General features: G+C 55.1%; 2 protein-coding genes across 2 annotated transcripts; both read right to left on the bottom strand.

The window, feature by feature from the left end:
* Positions 1-7,426: 7,426 nt before the first annotated feature.
* Positions 7,427-13,486, bottom strand: HAPLN4 (hyaluronan and proteoglycan link protein 4). Its single transcript, XM_063110076.1, has 7 exons — positions 13,433-13,486; positions 11,498-11,630; positions 10,956-11,071; positions 10,586-10,703; positions 9,953-10,315; positions 8,090-8,422; positions 7,427-7,818 (listed from the first exon to the last, which is right to left on the bottom strand). The coding sequence occupies exons 1-7, from the start codon at positions 13,484-13,486 to the stop codon at positions 7,427-7,429; spliced, it is 1,509 nt and encodes a 502-aa protein (XP_062966146.1).
* A 71-nt stretch (positions 13,487-13,557) lies between these two features.
* On the bottom strand, positions 13,558-20,168 carry TM6SF2 (transmembrane 6 superfamily member 2). The gene is made up of 10 exons (XM_063112867.1): positions 20,074-20,168; positions 18,369-18,472; positions 17,683-17,780; positions 17,510-17,613; positions 17,015-17,097; positions 16,247-16,371; positions 15,951-16,052; positions 15,532-15,624; positions 14,744-14,863; positions 13,558-13,767 (listed from the first exon to the last, which is right to left on the bottom strand). The coding sequence occupies exons 1-10, from the start codon at positions 20,166-20,168 to the stop codon at positions 13,558-13,560; spliced, it is 1,134 nt and encodes a 377-aa protein (XP_062968937.1).
* Between the last annotated feature and the right edge of the window lie 1,864 nt (positions 20,169-22,032).

Here is a 22,032-nt window from a genome sequence, read left to right as displayed (position 1 = left end):
GTATCCAGGCAAAAGAAAGCACAACCCCCTTCCCACACCTCCTCTGGAGCCTTCACCTGGGGAGACAGAGCCCAGAGAAAATCAAAAGGGTCTGGAAGTCCCGAGCCCCAAACCACGTCCCACCCCACGTAACCCTTATGTAAAAAGCTCCTCTCCTCTTTCTTACATGCACAAGGTCCTCTTGGCAGGTGTAGCCATGTGTCTGAAAGCCCATTCTCATCAGGCTGAACTCTGGGAGCACCCCCAGCTGAGAGAAGCACAGTCGGTGAAGATCATTCCTTGCATGGTTTAGTCTTTCATTTGCCAGGCTGGTTGCCAGTTGCTGAAATAAGGCTTTGATGAGGGTGCAAGAGTGTACGTTTGAATTCACACTAAGGAATTACTTTTCACTCTAGGGATTCAGGCTTAGTAAACAGTTGACTGTCCTAAATCCAGGATGAAGCCTTTACAGAATGTCCTTGGTTTGGGGAGTACAAGGCTAAGCAGAAGAATACTGCTTGACCTTGCTGACTTGAACTTTACCCTGAACCTCAGCCCAAGTTCAGCTTTTGGTATTGGTGGATGAACATAGTGTGGAACTGCCGTGTACTGAATTCTAGGAATGTTTTTAGAACACCTCCCTCCATGCCCTCAGAGTTAGAGGTGAGAATGAGCAAAGTGGCATGTACGTGATGGAGGGAAAGTATATTGCTAACCCTCCCAGGACTAGTCCAGCACTGCCATGTGGTGGTTCTGCATGTGTGATGAGAGATGTTCAGGGCTAGATGAGCCTGGATTTCTTCCCCTTCCATCTCTCAGGGAGACAAAGAACCTCCTTCCTGGACCAAGAAAGTGCCAAGTTTTCTAGCCTAGAGCCCATACCCGTATCTCAAGCAGACATTGGTAGTGCTCCTGCCCTGGGCCCCACCCCTGCCCCACCCCATCCCTGTCTCCAGCCATTGCCTGGCAGACTAGAAATGCTTAAAACTTGAAGTAGTGACACCTACCTGCGGTCATATTGTAGAGAGATGTGCAGTGTTAAAACTGAAACACACACAGACACACACTTTTTTTGTCTCATAGTTTTTAATTTTTTTAAGTGGGAAAAACTTACCCTGCATTCCTCCCCGAAATCTGCAACCTGTAAAAGACCTCCCCAAGCCAAAATCCAGGATCCAGCTCCCTGATCTCTGGCAGAAAAAATCCACAGCTTTTCCTTCATATCTGTTATGCACCGTCAACCCCTCCAGTCTGGGAAAAATCTCTGGATTAATGTTAAAAAACCACATTGGGGAATGGCCCTCTGCAGGAAAGAAAGATAAGCAAATACATGGTCCATCTAGGGTTTCAATAGAGAAAGAATGTGTTAACTGAGCCTGTATCCCTAAGAATCATGGTTGACAACTATGGAGTAGGTGCCATGCTAACAATTTACACATGGCTGCCTTGAATCTTCTCAACAGCCCAGGGCCTTAGAAACCATTGTTTTCCCATTTTACTCATGGCGCAACTGAGGCTTTATAAGGCAAGTGCACTTGCTTGAAGTCACAGCCAAGACAAAAGTAAGGATTTAGTTCTGCTTCTGTCTGTCCTGACTCCAAACACAGCTCCAGACTTCAGGGAAGAAATTGAGATGTAATTGCCCTCTCTGGCATGAACACAAGCAGATTTAGGAAATGGCTGAGAAGTGTAAACTGGACCCTTATCATTGACAGTGGTCTTCAATCTTCAATCTTCCCTGCTATAGACATTATCCACAGTTATACCTTATGGTTATTGTTGAGAAAGCCCAGGGATATAGGTTTGTCTTCTTTCTTTGATAATTCTTCTTGGCTTAAAAAAATATAATAATAATAATAGCACATCCATCATCCATGTCACAAAAGAATTTTCTTTTGTTTGAGGGGCTGGGGATGCAATTGGGGGGGGTCTTGGTTTATGCTCCCTGCCCTTGGACCCCTACACTCCTTGTTCTGTCCCCACCCCAGCTACATGGTGGGAGGGGGCTCTGGTCTTTTCTAAAGTGGGTGGTTCGTCTTTTGATCTTTCCCTTTGGGATGTGCGTATGTGTTTGCGTGTGCCACATGTGTGGCATGCGTGAGAGTGTGTGTGCGTGTGAACAGCTTTGGGTTCTGCTGGTTTTGTTGTGAGCTGCAGTGTTCTGTGGGTCTGTGGTATCTGACACTGTGGACATTAATGTACTTCTTGGACATTTTAATAAAATTTTTTAACAGTTCAGCCTGTCTGTCACCTCCTGATACTTCATTCATTCACTCAGCAAGTATTTACTGAGAAGCTAATATGAGCTATGTACTGTGCTGGGTGCTGGGGAAACAGTGGTGAGCAGGGCAAACTTGGTTCCTGGGGGGTGGTCAGGGAAGACTTCCCAGAGGAGGTAGATAGAATCTAAAGGAGGAGTAACATTAGCTAGATGAGGAGGGGGGGAAAGGAAGAGAGTTTCAAGCAGAGAGAAGAGTGAAGGTAAAAGTCCTGCTGCAGAAAGGAGTATGACTCATTTGAAAAACAGCAATGAGTCCATAGTGACTGGAGGAAAGTGATAGAGGCTGAGAATGAAGGGAGACAAGGTCCAAAGCAGGGGATGGATGACTCAGGACCATATGGTCTAAAGCAAGGAGTTTGGGCTTTACTCTAAAAATAACAATGGCAAAAAAACACCATAAGCAAAGTCAAAATGCAAATGCCAAATTTGTAAACAATTTTTCAAATCAGAAATAAAGGATTTGTTGCCTTAATATATAAAGAGCTCTCACAAATCAATAAGTAAAAGACTAATAATCCAGTAGTCAAAGAGGCAAAAGATATAAACAAGAAGTTCACATAAAAGGAAATACCAGCTCTTAAACCACAACATATGCCCAACAAAATAATGCATTTTGCAAAAACACCAAGATACACAAGGAAAGGCATATAAATAAAACGGAATAAACAAATACATCTAACAAGAGAAAGCCTTGCATAGATCAGTAATGACAATGTGCCTGAACTGAGAATGACTTGTGATTTGCTCAACTGCCTGTACCTAAGGTCAAAGTCAGTAGTGGCTGTGGTGGTGAGAGAGGAAGGGGTGTTCAGCTTCACACACAGAATCGCAGGTGACAACCACACTGAGGTATCCTTTTTTATCTGTCAGAAGGGGTAAAGTCAAAAAAAAAGGGGGGGGTAAAGTGACAACACAATGTTGGTGAGGGATGTACAGAACAGGTAAGTACACCTATTCCTGGTGGAGTATAAATTGGCCCCACCTCTAAGAAGAGGTGGAGATCACTATGAAAATGGCAAGCTTGACCCTTGATCAAACAATTCCTGATCTCATCCTCTACTTAATATTTGCACTTGTGTGAGATAATGTGGGTACTTATCACTAACTAAATATATGGAAAGCAATCTAAATGTCTGCCACTAGGTGACTGGTTACAAACATCGTGGTGCGTCTAAGCAAAAAATACTCTACAGACCTTCAGAAAAATGGGAAGGAGAGATCTTTATATGCCAATGTGAAACTATGTCAAAAAATATTAAGTAAAAAAAAAGTCACTTTAAAGGTATATATGGCACACTAGTGTTCATAGCAGCATTGTCTGCAATAGGCAGAAACTGGAAATAACTCAAATGTCCATCAGCAGATGAATGGATAAACAAAATGTGGTACATGCCATGTTCATAAAAAGGAACGAAGTCCTGGTGCATGCTATGATGCACATAAACCTTGAAAACATGATGCTGAGTGAAAGAAGCCAGACACAAAAGGCTCATGGTGTATGATTCTATTCATATGAAATATCCAGAGTAGATAAATACATAGAGACAGGAAGTAGATTAGTGGTTGCCAGGAGCTGGGGGGAGGGGAAATGGGGAGTGACTGCTGATGAGTATGGGGTTTTCTTGTGGGGTGAAGAAAATATCTTGGAACTAGATAAAGGTGATGGTTGCACGACACTGAATGTATTAAATGCTACTGAATTTCACTTTAAATTATTAATTTTATGTTATGCTTTTTTATTATTTTATTATATTAACACTTTTATGCTATGTTCTTACATTAAAATGGTGAATTTTATGTGAGTTTTACCACAATACAAGAAAGTTTTATGTGATAGTTTCACACTATTATTTGTGTAAAAATGGAGAAAAGAAATATACATGAATGGTTGCTTGAATGAACATAAAACTTCTTTGGAAGGACATGTAAGAAACTTTAGATGTTTCTGGAAAGTGAGCTGGCTGGTGGAGGACAGGAGAGAGAGGGACGTTTTTCTGAGTATCTGGCTTCAGAAAGCGTTCTATTTAGGTTGCCATCCCTTAGCTCTGCTCAGGTGGACCTTCCAGGTCTCCACTCTTACAGCACAGCGACCCCAGCAGAAGGAAGGTTCGTTAGGCCCATTTGGCCCACCAAAATCCCAGGGACTGAGTCCCATTGGTCTGTATGCCCACCCCTGGACCAACCAGCATTGCCCAGAGGATGAGCCACACCACTCATTGGTGGAACCAGAAGGGGATGGAGTCAGACCCTCAACAGGAAGGAAATTTACATCCTCAAGGGAAAACCACGAAGCTGGAAGGCTGTGGAAGGGAGACAGAATGCCAGCAGGGAATAGGCAAAAGAAACCCTTAACACTCATCTCTGGAAACATGCCCCTTACTGTTCCACTATTCAAAGAAGCTGAGGCCCAGCTGTAGCCCTTGGCAGCCTAACAAAGGGACGAACCTGTGCTTCAGATGAGGGGTCTGAGTCTCTAGAAGCTCTGCCCTGTGTGGTATTGAAGGGTGTGCGGGTACATAAACCACCCCTCTTCTACAACCAAATCAGGACTTCATCCTTTTTTCTCTTCACCCTTTTCTTGTATCCTAGAAACTTTCAGTGCTCCTCAGCACACACACGTCCCCCACCTCCCTACCCCACACACCCGTGCCAGGGGAAACTTGCAACCTCATTACCTTTCTGGTGTGGGAACTCCCCCATCCAGTCTTCCACATTTCATGCCCTGGGTGTTGTCAATGACCTAGTCAGGACAGGGCTGAGAAAGGACAGACTCATGGGGGTGGCTCAGGGGAGAGAAGGGAGCTACTTCCCAACTGAATCAAAATCAAGCAGTCTCAGCTGGGAAACATGTCCACCAAAGTGCATATATGAAGTAATTACCCACTGGTTACTGTGTTTTCTCATTCATCAAAAGAAACAAAGATTTATTGAGCCCCTGCTGTATGCATTGCACTCACGGGGACCTCAGAACAGCCTTGGTGCAGAGGAACAGGCTTAGAGGGGCTTTGTCACTTGGTCACACAGTGAGCAAGAGGCAGGCAGAGGTGGGATTTGAACCCAAGCCCACCTGGTTCCAAAACTCAAGAGATGGGTTTTCTAGACATGGAGGTGACAGTAAGAAGGGCTCCAGGAGGGACCCCAGTGCTACTCCAGGCAGGACCTTGGAGTTGAGAGTCACCCCCTAGCTGACTCTCAACACTGGCAAGTTTGGCTGGGTCATGACCTCTTAGCACAAATCGCCCCTTAGAACCTGGAGGATTTTGAAGTTTAAGGAATATTCCATCCCTCCTGGACCTCTAAGAAGGAAATGTGGGCAGGGGTCAGGGAAGGAGAGAGGAACTTGGTGAGAATAGATGGGGTCTCAGAGAGCAAAAGGGAGCTCAGTGCTTGTGCAGCTCCAAGGGCCAGGGCACACCATAGCATCAGTTTCCTCATCTTTAAGGAGGCAATAAAAAGGTCCGGTGTTGCTAGGGTGTCTAGTGAACAGCTGTCTGCCATATAGCTAACGTGCAAAGGAGGGTAGCCAGCAGGTCCGGAAGTCCAGCCCTGTCTGGGGATGCTGTCTGGGGCTGGGCCCATCTGGGGAAGGGACAGGCACCCGAGCTATCCAGCCCATGGTGAGAAGTTCTTGAGAGCTTGGAGGTCGGTAGTCATGGGGATGACGTTGACAGTTTCAATGGCAACACCTTGGTGGGGCAGGGATGGTCGACAAGAAAAAGCCTAGGGGGACAGGTGTTCCGGTACCTCAGACAGCAGTGTTTGGTCTCCATGGCAATGGCTGTGTGGTCCAAGCCTGCTCGGGGCAGAGCTTGGAGGGTAGCAAGGAGCTGGAGTGGACCTGGGGAATGGGACAATCTGTTTCCATGGTGAGAGCCAAAGAACCAAATGTTGGGGTCACCCTGGGGACAGTATCCATGGCAGCTGGTCAGGGTGGGGACAGTCAGAAGTGGGGTTGTAGGTCTCTAGGGTGGGTGTGGGTGTGATGGGAAACTGTGGTATCCATGGTTACAGCTGGGGGAGGGGCACCATCTCCATGGGTGTGACTGATGACGGGAGGGGTGTGTAACACTAGGTGACAGGTAGCAACTGGACTGGTTGCCTTGGTGACAGTGGGAAGCAGGGCAGCTGGTCTCCATAATGAATGAAATGGATCTTATGGGTCCCTGGCCCCAGGGGGATAGTCTCTTTGGTGACAGCCAGGGCAGGGGCCATCAGTGGCGGGGGTGGGGGTGGGGTGGGGGGGGCAGATTTGCTCTCCCTCTGGAGAAATACCTGAAGGGTGAGGCATGGCCGCCTGTCATGCAAGCCCACCCTTCTTATCGGTGACAGATGAGGGTGTTCTCCCACAAAACTGGAGGGGTGGGCTGTTCTTCAGAGTGACCTGGGGAGGTGGCCTTTTACCTTGGAAACTTCAGGGGAATCTCAGGGAGCCAGTGGAGAATAGGGTACCCTGTCTCCAGTTCACTGTGGGGGAGAGGAAGTGCCTGAGCCCACAGCCTCCATGTGACCACGAACCCTGAGCTTTCTGTGTTCTCTCCAGGTGATGGGGACGGGGGTTCGGTGTCCAGTTGACTGCAAGGGACCAGTTTTCAGTCTTCAGAGAATTGCAGAGGGTATGTGGCCAGTGTCCAGATAATCCCGGGGGTCCAGCCTCCAGGCGACCGCAGGAGCAGTTCTGTCTTTCCAGGTGGTCTTGGGAGGCGTGGCCAGTCTTCAGGAGACCTGGAGTCTGTTGGTCTCCTGGGACCCTCAGGAGGCATGGTCCCTCTTCTGGAGAAAGTCGGGGGAGGGGGGAAATCCACTATCCAACGAAGTGGGGCTTGGCCGGTCTGCAGGGTACTCCAGTGGACTGATCTGCCAGGACTGGCCAGTCTCAAGGTACTCCAGAGGTGTGGTTAGTTTCTAAGGGACCACAGGGATTGTGGCCAGTATCCAGGAGACCTCGGGGGACGTGGTCAGTGTCCAAGGACCGCAGAAGGCATGGTCAGCCTGCAGGGCACCTCAGGGTGCGTGGCCAGTGTCCAGGGGACGTCGGGGGAGTGGTCCATCTCTAGAGACCTCAAGGGGACTAGACCATTTCCAGGAACATAAGGGGCGTGGCCAGTCTCCAGCACCGCGGCTTTCTGGACCAGCCTCCAAGCGCCCCAGCCATCTGCTCGCCGAGGCCTAGACGCGCAGCGGGGTCCAGGCAGCGGGGTCGCGCGCGCCTCCGGCCCAGCCTCCACCGCCTGCCCAGCCCCAGCCCCAGCCGCCGGGTGCGGGGTCCGGTGCACCTGGAGCGCGGTAGCAGTAGACGCCGAAGAGACGGCGGGCGGCGTCTGGGAAGCCGAGGCTGCGCACGCCGGGCCGGAGGCCTCCGCAGCGCGCGCGCGGGTTCACGATGGGGTAGCGCGCGCTGCCATCGGCCAGCCAGCCCGCGGTGCAGCGGTCCAGCAACTGCAGCTTCCACGCGGCGAACAGTTGCCCCACCTTGGCCACGGCCGCGCCGCGCGCCGCGCACGCGCGCGCTGCTCCCGCGAAGGGCACGGGCCGCAGAGGCTTCAGGAAGAACACGCGCCCTGCGGAGGTGGGGGTGGGGGGTTGCTTGTCAGGGAGCCTCCCATCCCCCGCAGCCCAGGACTCCAGCCGCGGGATCCAGGAATATCCCCTCCCTGCAGCCTGGGACCCCAGTCTCGGCCAGGGTAGTGTTGGTGCCGCGTGATATTTGCCGCGCCGTGACAGTCGTGGGACGGGGTCTCCTGGTTCCGGCCCGTGGGCTGGGTGGGGAATAGGGGTCGGGGCGGGGGTGGAGGAGAGAGGTCTGCCTGGTAGAGGTGGGTGGGTACGCACCCGGGAGGTTGGACGTGAAGCAGAAGGCATCGTAGCGCTCCTCTGCGTTGTGGCGATAGCCGTAATTGCGCACGCCCCCGTCGGCTCCGCCGTCGACTCCGGTACTCCCGGCCATGCCCAGGCCGCCGCAGGGCTCTCGGGGCTGGCTCACCGGGTACTGCACCGAGCCGTCGCGCAGCCAGCCCGCGTTGCACCAGTCCAGGCCGTCGCGCCAGGCCGCGCGCAGCTGCTCGGCAGAGGCCAGGATGCCGTCCTGCTCGGCGCACGCGCGCTGCGCCTCCGCGAACGTCAGCTTGTAGCGGCCTCCACGCGGGTGGTAGGGGAAGACCACGCCTGGGGTGGGGCGCACGGGGGTCGGCCAGGGTCCCTCAGTTTGCCCCCATCCACCTGACATCTGAGGTGCCGTGTGACTCTTCAACCTGGACCTTCCAGTCCATCTCTCACTCTGGCCTCAGATCTGACCACGCCTCTCCCCAGCTCATACCCCTTATGGCTCCATTTGCTTTAAGCTTGGGATTCCTTGATCCGCCCCCTCGATATACTTAATCATATCCACATCTCTTCCACTGGTGGAGACTTTTGCTCGGTTCTTTCCACCCTTTTTCACCTGTCAAACTCCTATTCATCCTTCAAAACCCATTCCATCAGCACTGGGTCCTTCCCTCCAGCTCTGAGCCCACAGAGCTGAGAATGTCTGTATCCAGTGCTGACTTCCCCAGACTGGAAGCCCCTGAAAGGTTGGCCCTGGATGAAGACCCCTGTGGTCCCCAGCATTGTCCAGGGAAGTACCCCTTGGTTTCCCTTTCACTCTGGAATTTGTCTCTCATTGGACTCACAGTCAACTCAGTAGCGTTTTGTGTGTCTGCGTTTGAAGGGCATGGCTTGGGGTGAGCTGGGTACTCACAGCTGATGCAGAAAAGAGGCAGACAGGGGTCAGGGAGAAGACCTGGAGCTTAGCAGAGTGGGGATTGAATCCCAGCTTTGCCACTCACTAACTAGCATGTGCCCTGGGCAAGGCTCTCACCTCTCTGAGCCAGTTGCCTATCTGCTCCTAATAACTGTCTCCCTGAAGGGTTGGGGAAGTTCCTGGGAGCTCTTCAACTAAGCACCTGTCACATAGAAAATGCCCCGTAAAGGAGAGCTGCTGCTATTACTGTTGTTTGTTATTGTTAGGGCCCTGAATCTCTCCCAAAATCTTCTAAGGTGTACTGAGGAAGACAAACCCACGGGGAGAGAATTCTTCAGATAGAAACCCCACCTCCCGCTGGATGGTCAGCCAATCAGAGCATCCCATATCCCAGCCACAGTGATTGGCCCACAAATGGGCACATGATTCAAGCTGGCCCAATGAGGGGCAACTCTGGGACTCTAGCTGCTGCTCCTAGGAAAGCAGTTGCTAAGTAGAGGGTGGAAGCCTGGCACTACGTTTTTAGTTGCATAAGGGAAAACTTGCCAGAGGAAAGCCCACTCAGGAAGCAGAGACGAAGGACGGGTTCCTGACATGGTGCGAGTGCCTGGATCTCACAGTACCTGAACCCCACCACAACGTCCTCACTATTGACATTTTGGACTGGATCATTCTTTCTGTGGGGGACTATCCTGTGCCTTGCAGGACATTTAGCAACATGCCTGGCCTCTACCCACTAGATGCTAGTAGCAACCCCCTTCTCCAAATGTGGTAACCTAAAACGTCTCCAGACATTGCCAATGTCCCTGAGGAGCAAAATCACTCTGAATCAGATCTGGGTGCTCTACCCTTCCCAGCCTCTAATTTCTTCAGGCCGACTTGGTTTCTGTCCCTTGCTATCCCCCCCTTCTCTCCTCCCTTAGAAGTGAGTCTCATCTTGCCCATGAGCTGGTCACCTTCCAGGTCCAGCTTGACCATGCCAGCGTCATCTTCTAGCTCGTTGGTGACCTCACATTCGTAGCGGCCGTAGTCCTGCAGCGTGACGTTGCGGAGAACCAGGGAGGCATCCCCTGGCCCGTCACCCTGCAGCTCCGCCCGCCCGCGATAGCTGCCGAATGCCCGGTGCTGGGGGCCCAGCGCCACGAAGACGTCGGTGAAGGCTAGCGGATCGACCACCTTCGTCCACTTGAGGCGGACGCCGTCGTGGCCGTGGGCTGCTGCCTCATAGTGGTAGCGACAGGGCAAGACGATGGTGCCACCTCGGTGGCTTACCACCTGCCCAGGCGCCGTCTGCACTACCACCGAGCCTGACTCTCCCTCTGTGGGTGACCAGGCAAGGTTCAGAGAGGGGGCCTAGGGGAAGGCAGGGGACCCTGGGGAGGGGACATGGGAAGAAGACTTGGGTGCGGGGTCAGGGGATCAGAAGAGTAAAAGGGCTCAGGGAGGGGGGCAGGGGCTTACACGGGGAGGGGATGGGGGGACCTTGGCCATCAGCAACGCCCTCCCCCCTCCCCGCTCTGCGCACCCAGGTGATCGCTCTTGGCCATGGCTCCTGCGGGGCAAGACCCGCTTCCGCAGGCCGGACTCACCCAGCACGTGCACGATCTTCTTCCGGCCGCGCTGCGCCCCCGCGGGGACCGTGAGCAGCAGGACTCCCCAGGCCGCGGCCCAGAGCGCGCCGGGACCGAGGGCCGCCCGAGCGCACACCTGCGGGCACAGGCCGCTCGGTCCAGCTTCCCAGTCTTCGCCTTGCGGAGGAGTGGCTCCCTGGCTTTCCTTCCCCGCGGTGAGGCCTCTCACGCGCGCAGGCCCCCACCCCAGCCAGGGTTCCAGAGGACTCCCCCAAAGAGAAGGCTGGCAAACCCCTCCCCCTCCTCCGCACCCCCCCCCCTGCGCAAAGCCCAGGGCCCCGGACTCGCCCTCCCCTAGTCCTGCCCCGGCACCCTCCTGACCCCTTACCGCCACCCCCGTGGCTCGGAGCCCCGCCTCCTTCTCTCTCAGGCCCGGCTCGGGATTGTGGGAGGAGGGAAGAGCCGGAGCGCCGGCGACAGCAAGGTTATCCGTGCGCCAGGAGACTGCAGCAAATGGGGCCGGGGCGGGCGGGGGGGGGGGGGGCGGTGACAGACCCAGAGAGAGACGCAGACAGAGGGCGAGAACAGGGACAGAGAAGGGGAAAGAGACAGAGATGGAGAGAGAGACAGAGGAGAGAGTGCGAGAGGGAGGGAGACACAGAGACGGGGAAGGAGAGACGGGGGGAGAGAGAGAGAGAAAAGACACCCCCTCCAGAAGAAAAGAAGGGGGTGGTGGTGGAAAGAAAGGTAGGAGAGACAGAGACGGATAGAGAAGGAGGCGCAGAGTGCCGGAAAAAGAGAGATACGAGAGGGTGAGGGACAGACAAGAGGACGGAGAGACGGAGAGACAGAGGACACGAACACGAGGGTTGCAGATGATGAGGGGGCAAAGGCAGAATCCCAGATCGGGGAGACCAGGGACCGACTCACCCGCGCCCGGGCCCCACTCACCATCCTGCCCGCGCGGCCCCCTCCGAGCAGCCCTACGCTCCCGGACTGCGCTCCCCGCGCACCAGGGAGGGACTGGGCAGGTGCCTGCCGGCGGCGCAATCCCGGAGTCTGCCTGCAAGGGGAGGAGGGAGGCGGGCGGGGGGCGGGGCGTTAAAGGGAACGCGGCGGCACGCGCGGGACGGAGAGGTGGCCCCGGGCGCGGGCAGAGCCAGGTCCTTGGCCCCGCTGGCTGACCTTGGGCCAGCGGAGGAACCTCTCTGGGCCTCAGTTTCGCCACCTTTAAAATGGAGGAGGGGTAGGGCCGGCCTGTGGCTCACTCGGGAGAGTGCGGTGCTGATAACACCAAGGCCACGGGTTCGGATCCTATATACAGATGACCAGTTCGCTCACTGGCTGAGCGTGGTGCTGACAACACCAAGTCAAGGCTTGAGATCCCCTTACCGTTCATCTGTATATAGGATAAAAAAAATAAAATAAAATAAAAATAAAATGGAGGAGGGGGCCCTGATGGAGTCGGGAGTCTTCCATCTTGGAAACCCTGCGTTCTCAGGGGGATTGGGTGATCTGATTAAAGGGCTTGGCCTGCAGGCCTCAGTTTCCCCATCTGACCACTGGATGACCATCGTGGAGTCCCAGGCACCAGCACCCCAACAGTGCTCACTCTGTGGAGTGGAGACCCACAATAATCACACTCTGCAGAAGGGACCTAGAGAACAGGTCCAAATTCGACTCTGCCCCTCACTGGCTGTGGGACTTTGGGGCTGACAGCCAGTTGTCCTTTCTGAGCCTGGTTCCATCTCTGGGAAATGGAGTGCTGATCTTTTGGTGAAGATCCAGTAACTAGACATATGAGAGTATGTGTATGTGGAAAAATAGTATTGAAAGATAATACAAATCTTCCACAAACTTTTTGCAGTACCTGCTTACAATAGGTACCTGGTAAGTATTCGCAGGGGAGTCTGGGTAAGCCCCTGACCCACTCTGGGCCTAAGTCACCCCTAAACTTGGCCCTTTACCCATCTTCAAAAACCAAAAAGCAGGAAATGATGAGCCCTTTCCCCAACCCCCTGGCTGCCTTCCAAGCCTCAGTTTCCCCCAAAATGAGCCCAAGCCAATCAGACAGCAGATGCAGGGTTATGGGCTTTGTGTTCCAACAGTCTGGGGTTAGTTCCTAGTTCAGCCAAACCTGGGGAGCAGTGGGGTGTGACCTCGGGCCGGGACCTTCACTTCCTGTAGCCTGAGTTTTCCCATCTGGAATATGAGGTGAGATCCAGCATGTAGCACTCGAGGTTGCTTAATAACTGTGGATGCTGGGGCCGGCCCCGTGGCTCACTCGGGAGAGTGTGGCACTTGGGAGTGCAGCGGCGCTCCCACCACGGGTTCAGATCCTATATAGGAATGGCCGGTGCGAGCGTGGTGCGTGTGACACCAAGCCAAGGGTTGCGGTCCCCTTACCGGTCACAAAAAGACCAAATAATAATAATAATAATAATAATAACTGTGGATGCTGTTAGTTATACTTTATGGTGGAGTAGGGACTTTTCTTTCCTGATTGTGACCTCAGGTCAAGTCTCTTTTCCATTTCGAGCCTGTTTTCCCCATCTGGAAAATAGAGCTGTGCCCACCAGCCAGAGGCAGACTTCTGTCCTGACACCTCCAGCTCCTGACAGCCATGGTGGTAGTGATGGATGGGCCCTAGTGGAGTGCAAGAAGGGCCCTCGCCCCTATACCCTGAAGCACTCAGGCAGTGATATTTTGGACATCAAAAGGCTTTTTACTAAAAGGATCCATTGGGGATGATGGGTAAATTTTGGGAGGAAGCAGAAGAGTCCGTGTAGGGGTTTGGGCGTGGTGACAGCTGATGAAGACTCTCTTTGCAGGAACACCTGGTGTTTGGTCTCCTGTCCCACCCACTGGCTGGAAATCACCACAGCCAGGATTGAAGACACCAGAGACATCCTTCTGCATCTTAACCCATCCTTCCTGGGGCAGGATTGGCTGGGTGTGTAAACAGAGTAATGGGGAGCCCCACAGCCCCCTCAGTGCTGCTTCTTGTGGTGGGCTGGGGGGCTGGGGGTCGGCGAGCAAAGGAAGAAGGCAGGCCGCCGCAGGCAGCGGTAGGCCAGCAGGTGGGGGCCCAGAGCATACAGCAGGTTGCACACGAAGAAGCAGGCCCAGGCATCCTCAGGCACACGGTAGGTGAAGGGTGTGCGCAGGTGCATGGAAGCACCCATGTGGGAGAACTGTGCCTGGTGGCCAGACAGGAAGGCTGGATGTCAGAGGCCAGAAGGGGACTGAAGTCCCAGCATCACTGACATCCCACCCTGGGACCTTCCAGATGGCAGTGAGGCACAGCCCAGAGAGTCCTGTCCTCATCCCACTAGCTCTGCTGACCTCCCTGTCTCCCCTCTCCAGTCCATCCATGTGTCTCTAAATACTCCTGTCCCCACATGTCCTATCTGTCTCTGTCTGTGAGCCTCTCCCCAGCTGCCTAACCAGAACCATCTTCACCCCAACTGTAGGGCCCTGCACCCCATCTCTCTGACCTGAGTCCAGTTCCTCCTCAATCTTCCCCATCCCAGACAGCTGCTCTTGACACAAATCCTGTTGATTCTGCTACAAAGACATCCTTCTGGTCTGTACTGCCCTGGCCTGAGCCCAGGTTTTATTACTTCCCATCAGGAACCCAAAAATAGGCCCCCAGCTCTGACTGGGCCCTTCACTGCTCAAACCCCTCCCATGGCTTCCCATTACCCTCAGCACAAGCCTCCGGCCCCAGAGTTCAAAGCCTTCAGCATCTAGCTGCCAATTTCTCTTGCCTCTGCTTTTAACCACATCATAGACCTGCTAAATCACAGTCCCCCTCTGTGCCTTTCCTTACGCTGTTCCCATTCCTGGAATGCCTTTCCCTGCCTGGAGAACTCATCCCCATATGTCAAAGCCCAGCTCCCATGCCCTCACTTCTAGGTAACCTTTCCCCTCTGGAATCCCTCTCAGCCCCTGTTCCTCATTCTCTCCAGTTCTGATCCCACAGGGCCGGGGGAATCTGTGTCTGGCTCTGTCTCCCCAGACCAAGGAATCCTGGGTTACCAGGTCTGGGGCTAGGGCCTCTTGGGGGCCCATCATCACCCTTCCTAAGGTGAGCACAAATGCAGCTGATGGGTAGGCAGAAACTACCCCCCTACATGCCTGCCCACCCACTCACCCTCCCACCTCCCACCTCACCTGGCCAATGGCTCCAGCAAACACCAAGGCCCAGTCAGGCAGCCAGGAGCAACCAGGGAAGACGAGGGCGTAGGTGGCCAGGCCATAAAAAGGCAGAACGTAGAACATAAACACCAGCATCTGGGAGGAGGGAGAGGGGCACGCAGCCTATGACATGAGCAGCTACCCCAGGTGGGTCTCCTGAGACCCCAGAGGTGGGGGCCACAAAGGAGGATATTGCCAGCCACAGACCCCAGCCAGGATGTGGGCTCTCTGCACATACCACACCTGTGCAAAGTGCTCCTCTATTTCTCTTGGGGATTCCTGCCGCACCCCCAAACACTCCCACTGAGCCCACCCACCTTCCTCCAGAAGTGGCATGTGACCCTGGCCTGGCCATTCATAACATCCCAGCCCCCCTCGCATAAGGGATGGGCATGTGATTCAGACTGGGCCAATCAGAGCCTGCCTGAGACTTGTGCTTAAGCTCTGGGGTGATAAGGGCTCACATTCCTCTGAGGTGGTAAAATGGGGTGAATGGAAGCCTGCAGCTCCCCAGACTGTGTCTGCCACCCCAGAAGGGGACTGCCTGGGAGTGGAGCCATGCAAAAAAAACAGAGCCCAGAGACAGTACTATTCTTGAGCTCCTGGATCCAGCCATACCTGAAGACCTGTACTTTTTAGTAGGACAATAAATTTCACATGTACTTCTAACAGTCTGACTTGTGCTTCTGGTACCTGCTTCGAAGAGGCCCAGTGGACCGTACCCACAGCAGGTCCGTAGTCCTCTCTTCCACCTGCCCTCTCACCTGCACCTTTGGATAAGCCACAGGGTCCCGCAGGTATGGCTCATACTGGTAGATGTAGACAAAGCAGGCATCCGTGGGGCAGTCAAGCACCACCTGGGGCAGACAGACAAACCAACAACCCTCCTTAGACATCCCCCTTACAGGAAGCTTTCCCCCTCTCTCCCAGGCAGGGCCCACATTGCTTGCTTGGGCCTCTCCCAGCACTCTGACTGGGGATCCACAGAGACTGGAGCTGGGGAGAAAGCTGCAGGGAATGGGGCTTTGTCATGGAACTCAGGCTAGACTTGAAGAACTTTCTTGGATGATTAGACAGGACAGCAGTGGCCTTTTTGCACTGGATAAAGGAATACATGGGAGAGGTGGGCCAGGGAAAGGAGGCTGGAGGCAGGGGAGAGTGAGGCTGGCCAGTGCAGACTCACCAGGCCCCGGAAAAGGGTGAAGAAGCCAGCGAGGATGAGGTATATGATGAGGGCCAGGTCAGCTGGGCGCTGCAGGAGACCCTTTTTTTGCTCCTCCTGCACCTGCCCCATGAGAGAAACAGAGACAGCCAGTGTGAGAGGTCTGGTATCCAGTAAGCACTCAATAAAAGTGCCGCCCTTCTTTCCTCATGACCAAGCCTTCCAAGGAGACAAGGAGTTGCTTTAACCAAAAGCAACTCAAATGGTGGTCATTTAGGCACGTTAGGACAAGGCCTGCCTGGGGGCCAGGCACTCACCATGTTGGGGGTGCAGCAGGTTGGTGCCCGAGACTGGTTGAAGACCCTCATGCCGGCCCAGCATGGGACCAACATGTAGGGGACAGCTAGGAAGAAGGCAGGGCGGATCTCTGAGCTGTATTTTCCTGCCATGGTGACGGAGAGAGGGCATCACTCAGTGAGTGTCCCAGGCCTGACTGGGCCCACTAGCTGGACCATGCCAGAACCCCTGGCTGATGTCCTGATTCATAAAAAGCCATCCCTGCTTAAGCTCCAACACCTTCAGTGGCTCCCCAGTGACCACAGGATGCTGTGCATGTTCCTCAGCCTGGCCTTCCTCAATGTACTCTTGGAGCACAGGTCCTACACTTCAACGGCTCTTTGCTTCCCATGAATACAGTTTGGGTGCTCCCCTGCTGAGCCTCTGTCATGCCATCCCAACATCCTGGATTGTATTCTCTGCCCTACCTCCCAAGACCAACCTACCAAGCTTTCACTCCCCCCAGGATCCACTCTAAAACTGCCTTTATGTGTCAACAACATTCTGATCCAAACCCCTGGGGTCAGGGACCTGGGAGGAAGCAGAATTTGGGCTCTCTCACCTCCAAGAGGAAATAGGGAATAAAGGGTGGCAGGCTGCTGGCCGAGGTGGCTGTGGACAGGCATAGAGAGAGGAGGGGCCTCCACAGACATTGAGGAGGGGATAGGGAATCCAATGGTGGGGGCTTCCAGGTGCAGGGCAGTGACCCAGCCCAAGTAGAATGGGATTCCCCAAAGTCAAGTCCTTACCAAGAATATTTCCTGGGAGGAACACCAGGATGCTCATGGTGAAAGATCCCAGCCAATAGAGTCCAAGGTTCCGGTATCTCTTCCTGGGCAGGGAATCAAGGGGTGACCCTGGGCAATCAAGGGTACATGCCCCCCAGTCTCAGAGCCCCCAGCCAGGGCTCAGGAACCACCTTGGGCTCCCGGCTCTAAGTCCCTCTCAGTTCTGCCCAGGACAGAAGAAACAACAGGAAGTTGAATGGGGGAATAAAGAGACCCTCTGTCCAAGGACAGAAGTGGCCACCCAGGCACTGTGTCGATACAAGGGAAAACCAGCCACCAACACTCACACCTGATGACATTCCCTGGAACCTCCTACCAGCCACTCCCGGCTGGAGCCCTACAGAGGCTTTCTGATTTCCTCTACAGACACTTCTGGCTCTGCCCTGGCCTGGGACTCAACCTGAGGACTCGACTTCTCTCCCAGGGCCCAGAAGCCACCCCACCCGCCCCCTGCACCTTCTGTGGATGGCGCCGGCCATGGCCAGGTAGAGGAGGTAGTGGATGGTGCCGTCCCAGTAGCAGATGAAGACTCCGTGGGCTGTGCGCAGGTACGGCTCACCCTGTGGGGGCAGGTGGGAGGCTCAGGGGGACGGTGGCATAGGGGGCATCTCCGGCCGCCCCCCACGTACCTCTTTGGTGTAGAAGTCCATGAATCCCATCACGTAGCCGTCTTCCTGGAGAGCTATGAGGAGGTCCACCACGGAGGTGAAGGCAAAGACCGCGAAGACTGCGGGAGACAGGGGCGGGGCTGGGGCGGGTGTGGGCGGGGCTAGGGGCAAGTGTGAGCGGGGTTCGGCATGGACGGGCTCAGGCCAGGAATAAAATGGGCTTGAAGCAGCAAGTCAGGGGTGAGATTACAGGTAAGGACTCCAGACCCAGTCCTTGTCCCCACATAACCACAGCCTTGCCTGATTCTGCATGTTTGATGGAGGAGGCACAGCCTGACCCTCAGAAGTCCCTGGTATTATGGGGAGGCACAGTCTCTGCCTTTGGGGGCCCCCAGTCTTATGGGGGAGGCACCATCCCTGTCCTCAGGAGATCCCAGAATGATGGGGAAGGATGGTTTTTCAGGGGCTTCTAGTCTGATGGGGGAGACTCAGTCCCTGCTCTCTAGGGACCCCAAGTCCAAAGGGGAGGATTTTTGAGGTTCCCCAAACTAATGGGGGTGTTCCAGTCTCTTTGAGATCTATAGTCTGATGGGAGCTCTTCAAGGGCCCCTAATCTGATGGAGGAGACCCTCCTTCAGTGGCCTCAGTCTGAAGGTGGAGGCCCTTGCCCAGGCAGTCCTCTCCCCCACAACCTCCCACTGACTCACCAGCATAGAGTGGGTCATAGGAGATCTCACCATGGGACAAGCTGTAGATAGCCACCAAGAGCAGACCCAGGATCAAGGCGCTCATCAATGCCACCCCCAAGGGGCTGTGGAGAGGGAAACCATGTCAGGGAGGCCAGGCCCAGTGCTGAGGCCTCACCCCACACTCCTCGGTGAGGGAAAGAGCAGACTCTAGGAAGCTCCAGGTGTTGAGACGGAAGCATCTGTTCGTTCATCATTGCTGTTCCCTGAAACTGCTCTTTCCCATCAGCAGGCTCTTGCTCAGGCTCTTTCTCCCTTCTGGAAACCACTCCCAGAAGTCGCTTTTCTACTTGGCAAATGCCTACTAATCCTTCATGGACCATCTACATTGCTCCTCCTCCAAGAAGCCCTTCCTGACTCCCCAGAAAGGATTATTGCCCAACTTGGGCTGGGTATGAAAGGCACAGCCATCGACCCCTTCTGACTGTGCCATTTATCCCGTCATTTGCTAATGTGTGTTTGGCTCAGTTTGCTGTAAGTCAGTTAACAATGCCAAGCCCCTTTGTGGCCAGGCCCAGCTCCCATGCCAAAGGGTCTCTAGCACTCAGCTTCGTGGACCTCACTGTCTGAGGCTCCCGACTGTTCCTAGCTAAAGTCCAAATGCTTTCACTAACTCCACCCTACCCCTGCCCTGGTCTGCTCCCCCCAACCTGACCAGATAGGTCAACCAGCTGCATGGATAATAGAAGCCAGGTCTCAGCATCCTCCGACACAGGTGGGCAAGCTAAGGCCCAGAGAGGATAGGAGACTTGTCCAGGGTCTCACAGCGTGGCTTTGTCCATCACCTCCTCATACTCTCCAGGCCCCCACCTACTCTTGAACCCATCTACCCTTTAGGATCTCCATCCTGTCTCTATATGACCAACAGTGACAATTATAGTAATCATATGAGACCACGACACAGCCTTTGCAAGCAATTTGTAATCCTTAACCATAACTATGTGATAAGATCTAGGATTACAGATGAAGAAATTGAGGTTCCCCGAAACAACTTGGCTCACCCAGCGTGCCAGGAGACGGAGACAGGTATTTGTAACAAGGGAGCCAGATCCATGGGCAAGACTCTCTCTACCCCATGGCTTGAGTTGAGCTGGGTTTGAGTGTGAGGGGCTTGTGGATGCCTGGTACCTAGTGCTTGGACCCATGGGGCTAGGATCTAGGGTCAGATCCCAATCCTAAGGAGGTCATGGCATGCAGGGGAAACTGAGCCTAGGGACAGCATGAGACAGCCCTGAAGGAGAAGGAAGTCCCAGACCTGAGACAGAGACTATGGAACAGGGTGTGTGTGTGGCAACAAGAGCTGGGTCATCTGGGCCTTATCTGGAACAAAACTTTGACCCTTGGTGACTTTGGAGCCTGTGCTGGGCACATCCCTGAGAAAACCTTAGAAAGCCCTCACGGCCCTGCCCTCTGGGGGGTCTGTACTACTCCACATCCCTTCTCCTCGGGTCCCAAACGTCCCGGGAGCGTCGCCAACCCAGCTTCCAAGCCAGCGAGAAGGGGACTTCCGGTGAGGGGAAATTCTGGCCCAGCCACCATCCTCCAGGGTCGCAGCTGGGCTGGCGGGGGCGCGCCGCCCGCGCATCCTCCCTTTGGCCCCGTCAGACCCTTCCCGCCTCGCCCGCCCTGCGCCCCCCGAGGCCGCCCGGCCCCTCTCCGCACGCACTGCGAGAGCGCCGAGGCGAGGTTGAGCGCGCAGGACACCGGCAGTGCGCCGAGCGACAGCGCCGCGATCTTGCTGGCCGGCGGCGGGACGTCCATGGCGGCGGCGCCCGGACCCCGGCGCAGCCCCGGCGCGGCCTCTGGGGCGTTCGGTTCCTGGGCTGCGGCGCCTCTGGGCCGGGGGTTGCCAGGGACCCGCCCCGCGCAAAGGTCGCCCCCCGCTGAGCCCTGGGCTGGCCGCCGCAGTGACCGCCCCGCGCGTACACGGGAGCCTCCGAGGCCCTCCCCGCCCCTCCTCCTCGCCGCTGCCCCGCCCCTTCGCCCGGACCCATTTACACCTCGCCGGGCCCCGCGTGGTCCCCGGTGACCGTCGCGCTTCCCAGCCTCAGTTTCCCCTTTTGTGAAAGGCTGGAACACACCACCTCGGGACGCTTTCGCTGTGAAGCAAGAGACAGTGGGATCTGTTCTCCAATCCTCCTCCTGCAATTCTGCCTTCTTTGTCCTAAGACACTGGCGTCCCAACCTCGACCTGGATGGGGACCCTTTTTAACCCCCCACGTCCCCGACCCCCACTTCCACCCGAGGGTCAAGTGAGTGATGCCCGTATGCTCCGGCGCAAAATGCCCTTCAGCGCACCTGGAGTTTTCTTGATGTGGCCACAGACAAATTTATTTTTTAGGCAGCTGGCTGGTAAGGGGATCCAAACCCTTGACCTTGGTGGTGTAACACAGCTCTCACCAACTGAGCCAACCAGCCAGACCCACAAATTTAAACACATGCCCAGATGTGCAGCCTTCGACTGGGGGGCTCTCAACGCAAGCGGCCCTGGGTTGGGGTCCCTCACCCAGGGAGGAGAGTAGGAGGGAGGGGTTTTAAGGGAGGTGCTGAAATTAGAAGGTCGGGGCAGAGCCAGTTTGGCGGAGAGTTTGGGAACCCCTCTCTTGGCAGGGGCTGAGCAGTAGAAAATGGGGATGAGGCGTGGCCAGAGGAGAGGCTGAAGGGGTGGGGGTGGGGGTCTTGGAGGCAGCTTCGGTGGAGGGAGCAGCAGGAGGATTCTGAACAGCTGGGAGGAGGCTAGGCAGGGTCTAGGGGCAGGTGCAGTGGAGGAAGGGAATTAGGAGGCCATCTGTCTCTGCCCCATGTAGAGTACTCGTGGTTTCTGGAACAGCAAGGTGAGCAGTGCCCACCTGATACCCATCCAGGGGAGTGGGGCAGATTCTAATCCCCCCAACCCCACCAGGACCTCTTCTCCATGCAGCCCCTCTGCCTTGTGCCAGCCAGGTTCCTGATGTGTGTGAGCTGGGTCTCAAAAGGGTCTTCTGGTCACCAATCTGACTCAGCCTCCCTTCCCAGGTGCCTGTCACCCCTGGGATACAGTTCAGGTTCCTCTGGGCTGACCTTCCCTAACTCCAGTGATGCCATCACCATAGGCCTGTTTCCTATCTGCAAGACGTACCCTCTCATAAGAGTTCTCACCTCTTAAAGCAGGTCTCAGTGTCCCCTACTCCAAGCAGCCCTCCCTGCCACCCCTGCCCCACTCCTCCCCACACAGGGCCAGGGTGTCTGTCCAGCTGTCTAGGGGCCTGGCCTTGAGATCTGTGAACAGCATGCATTTGCCCACGCACACTGCATTTGGAAGCCTCCTCTTCCAACTCTACCCGTTTGGGGGTAAAGTCCATGCCCTGACTCTGGCCAGCTTCCAGGTCACCGAGAACTCAAGGGAGAGGTGATTTCAGTGGCGGGATGCCTGGCACTAAGCCCCAGGGTCCCCATCTCTTGAATCTCTGGCTGTCCAGAGCTACACCCCTGTGCTCAGTGCCGTGGCCCACTGCCCTCTGGGCAGCCCCCATGTGTGGGCACCTGGACCAAGCCCACCAGTATCACCCCTTTGCCCTGCCTCAGGCACAGCATCCATGGAGGGGAGACAGGGTGGTTTTGTCACCATAGCCTCAGCTCTGCTGCC

The sequence above is a fragment of the Cynocephalus volans genome, chromosome 10 (assembly GCF_027409185.1).
Source record: "Cynocephalus volans isolate mCynVol1 chromosome 10, mCynVol1.pri, whole genome shotgun sequence".
NCBI lineage: Eukaryota > Metazoa > Chordata > Mammalia > Dermoptera > Cynocephalidae > Cynocephalus > Cynocephalus volans.
Note: the sequence above shows the minus strand (reverse complement) of the source record. Positions and strands in the feature narration are given on the sequence as shown.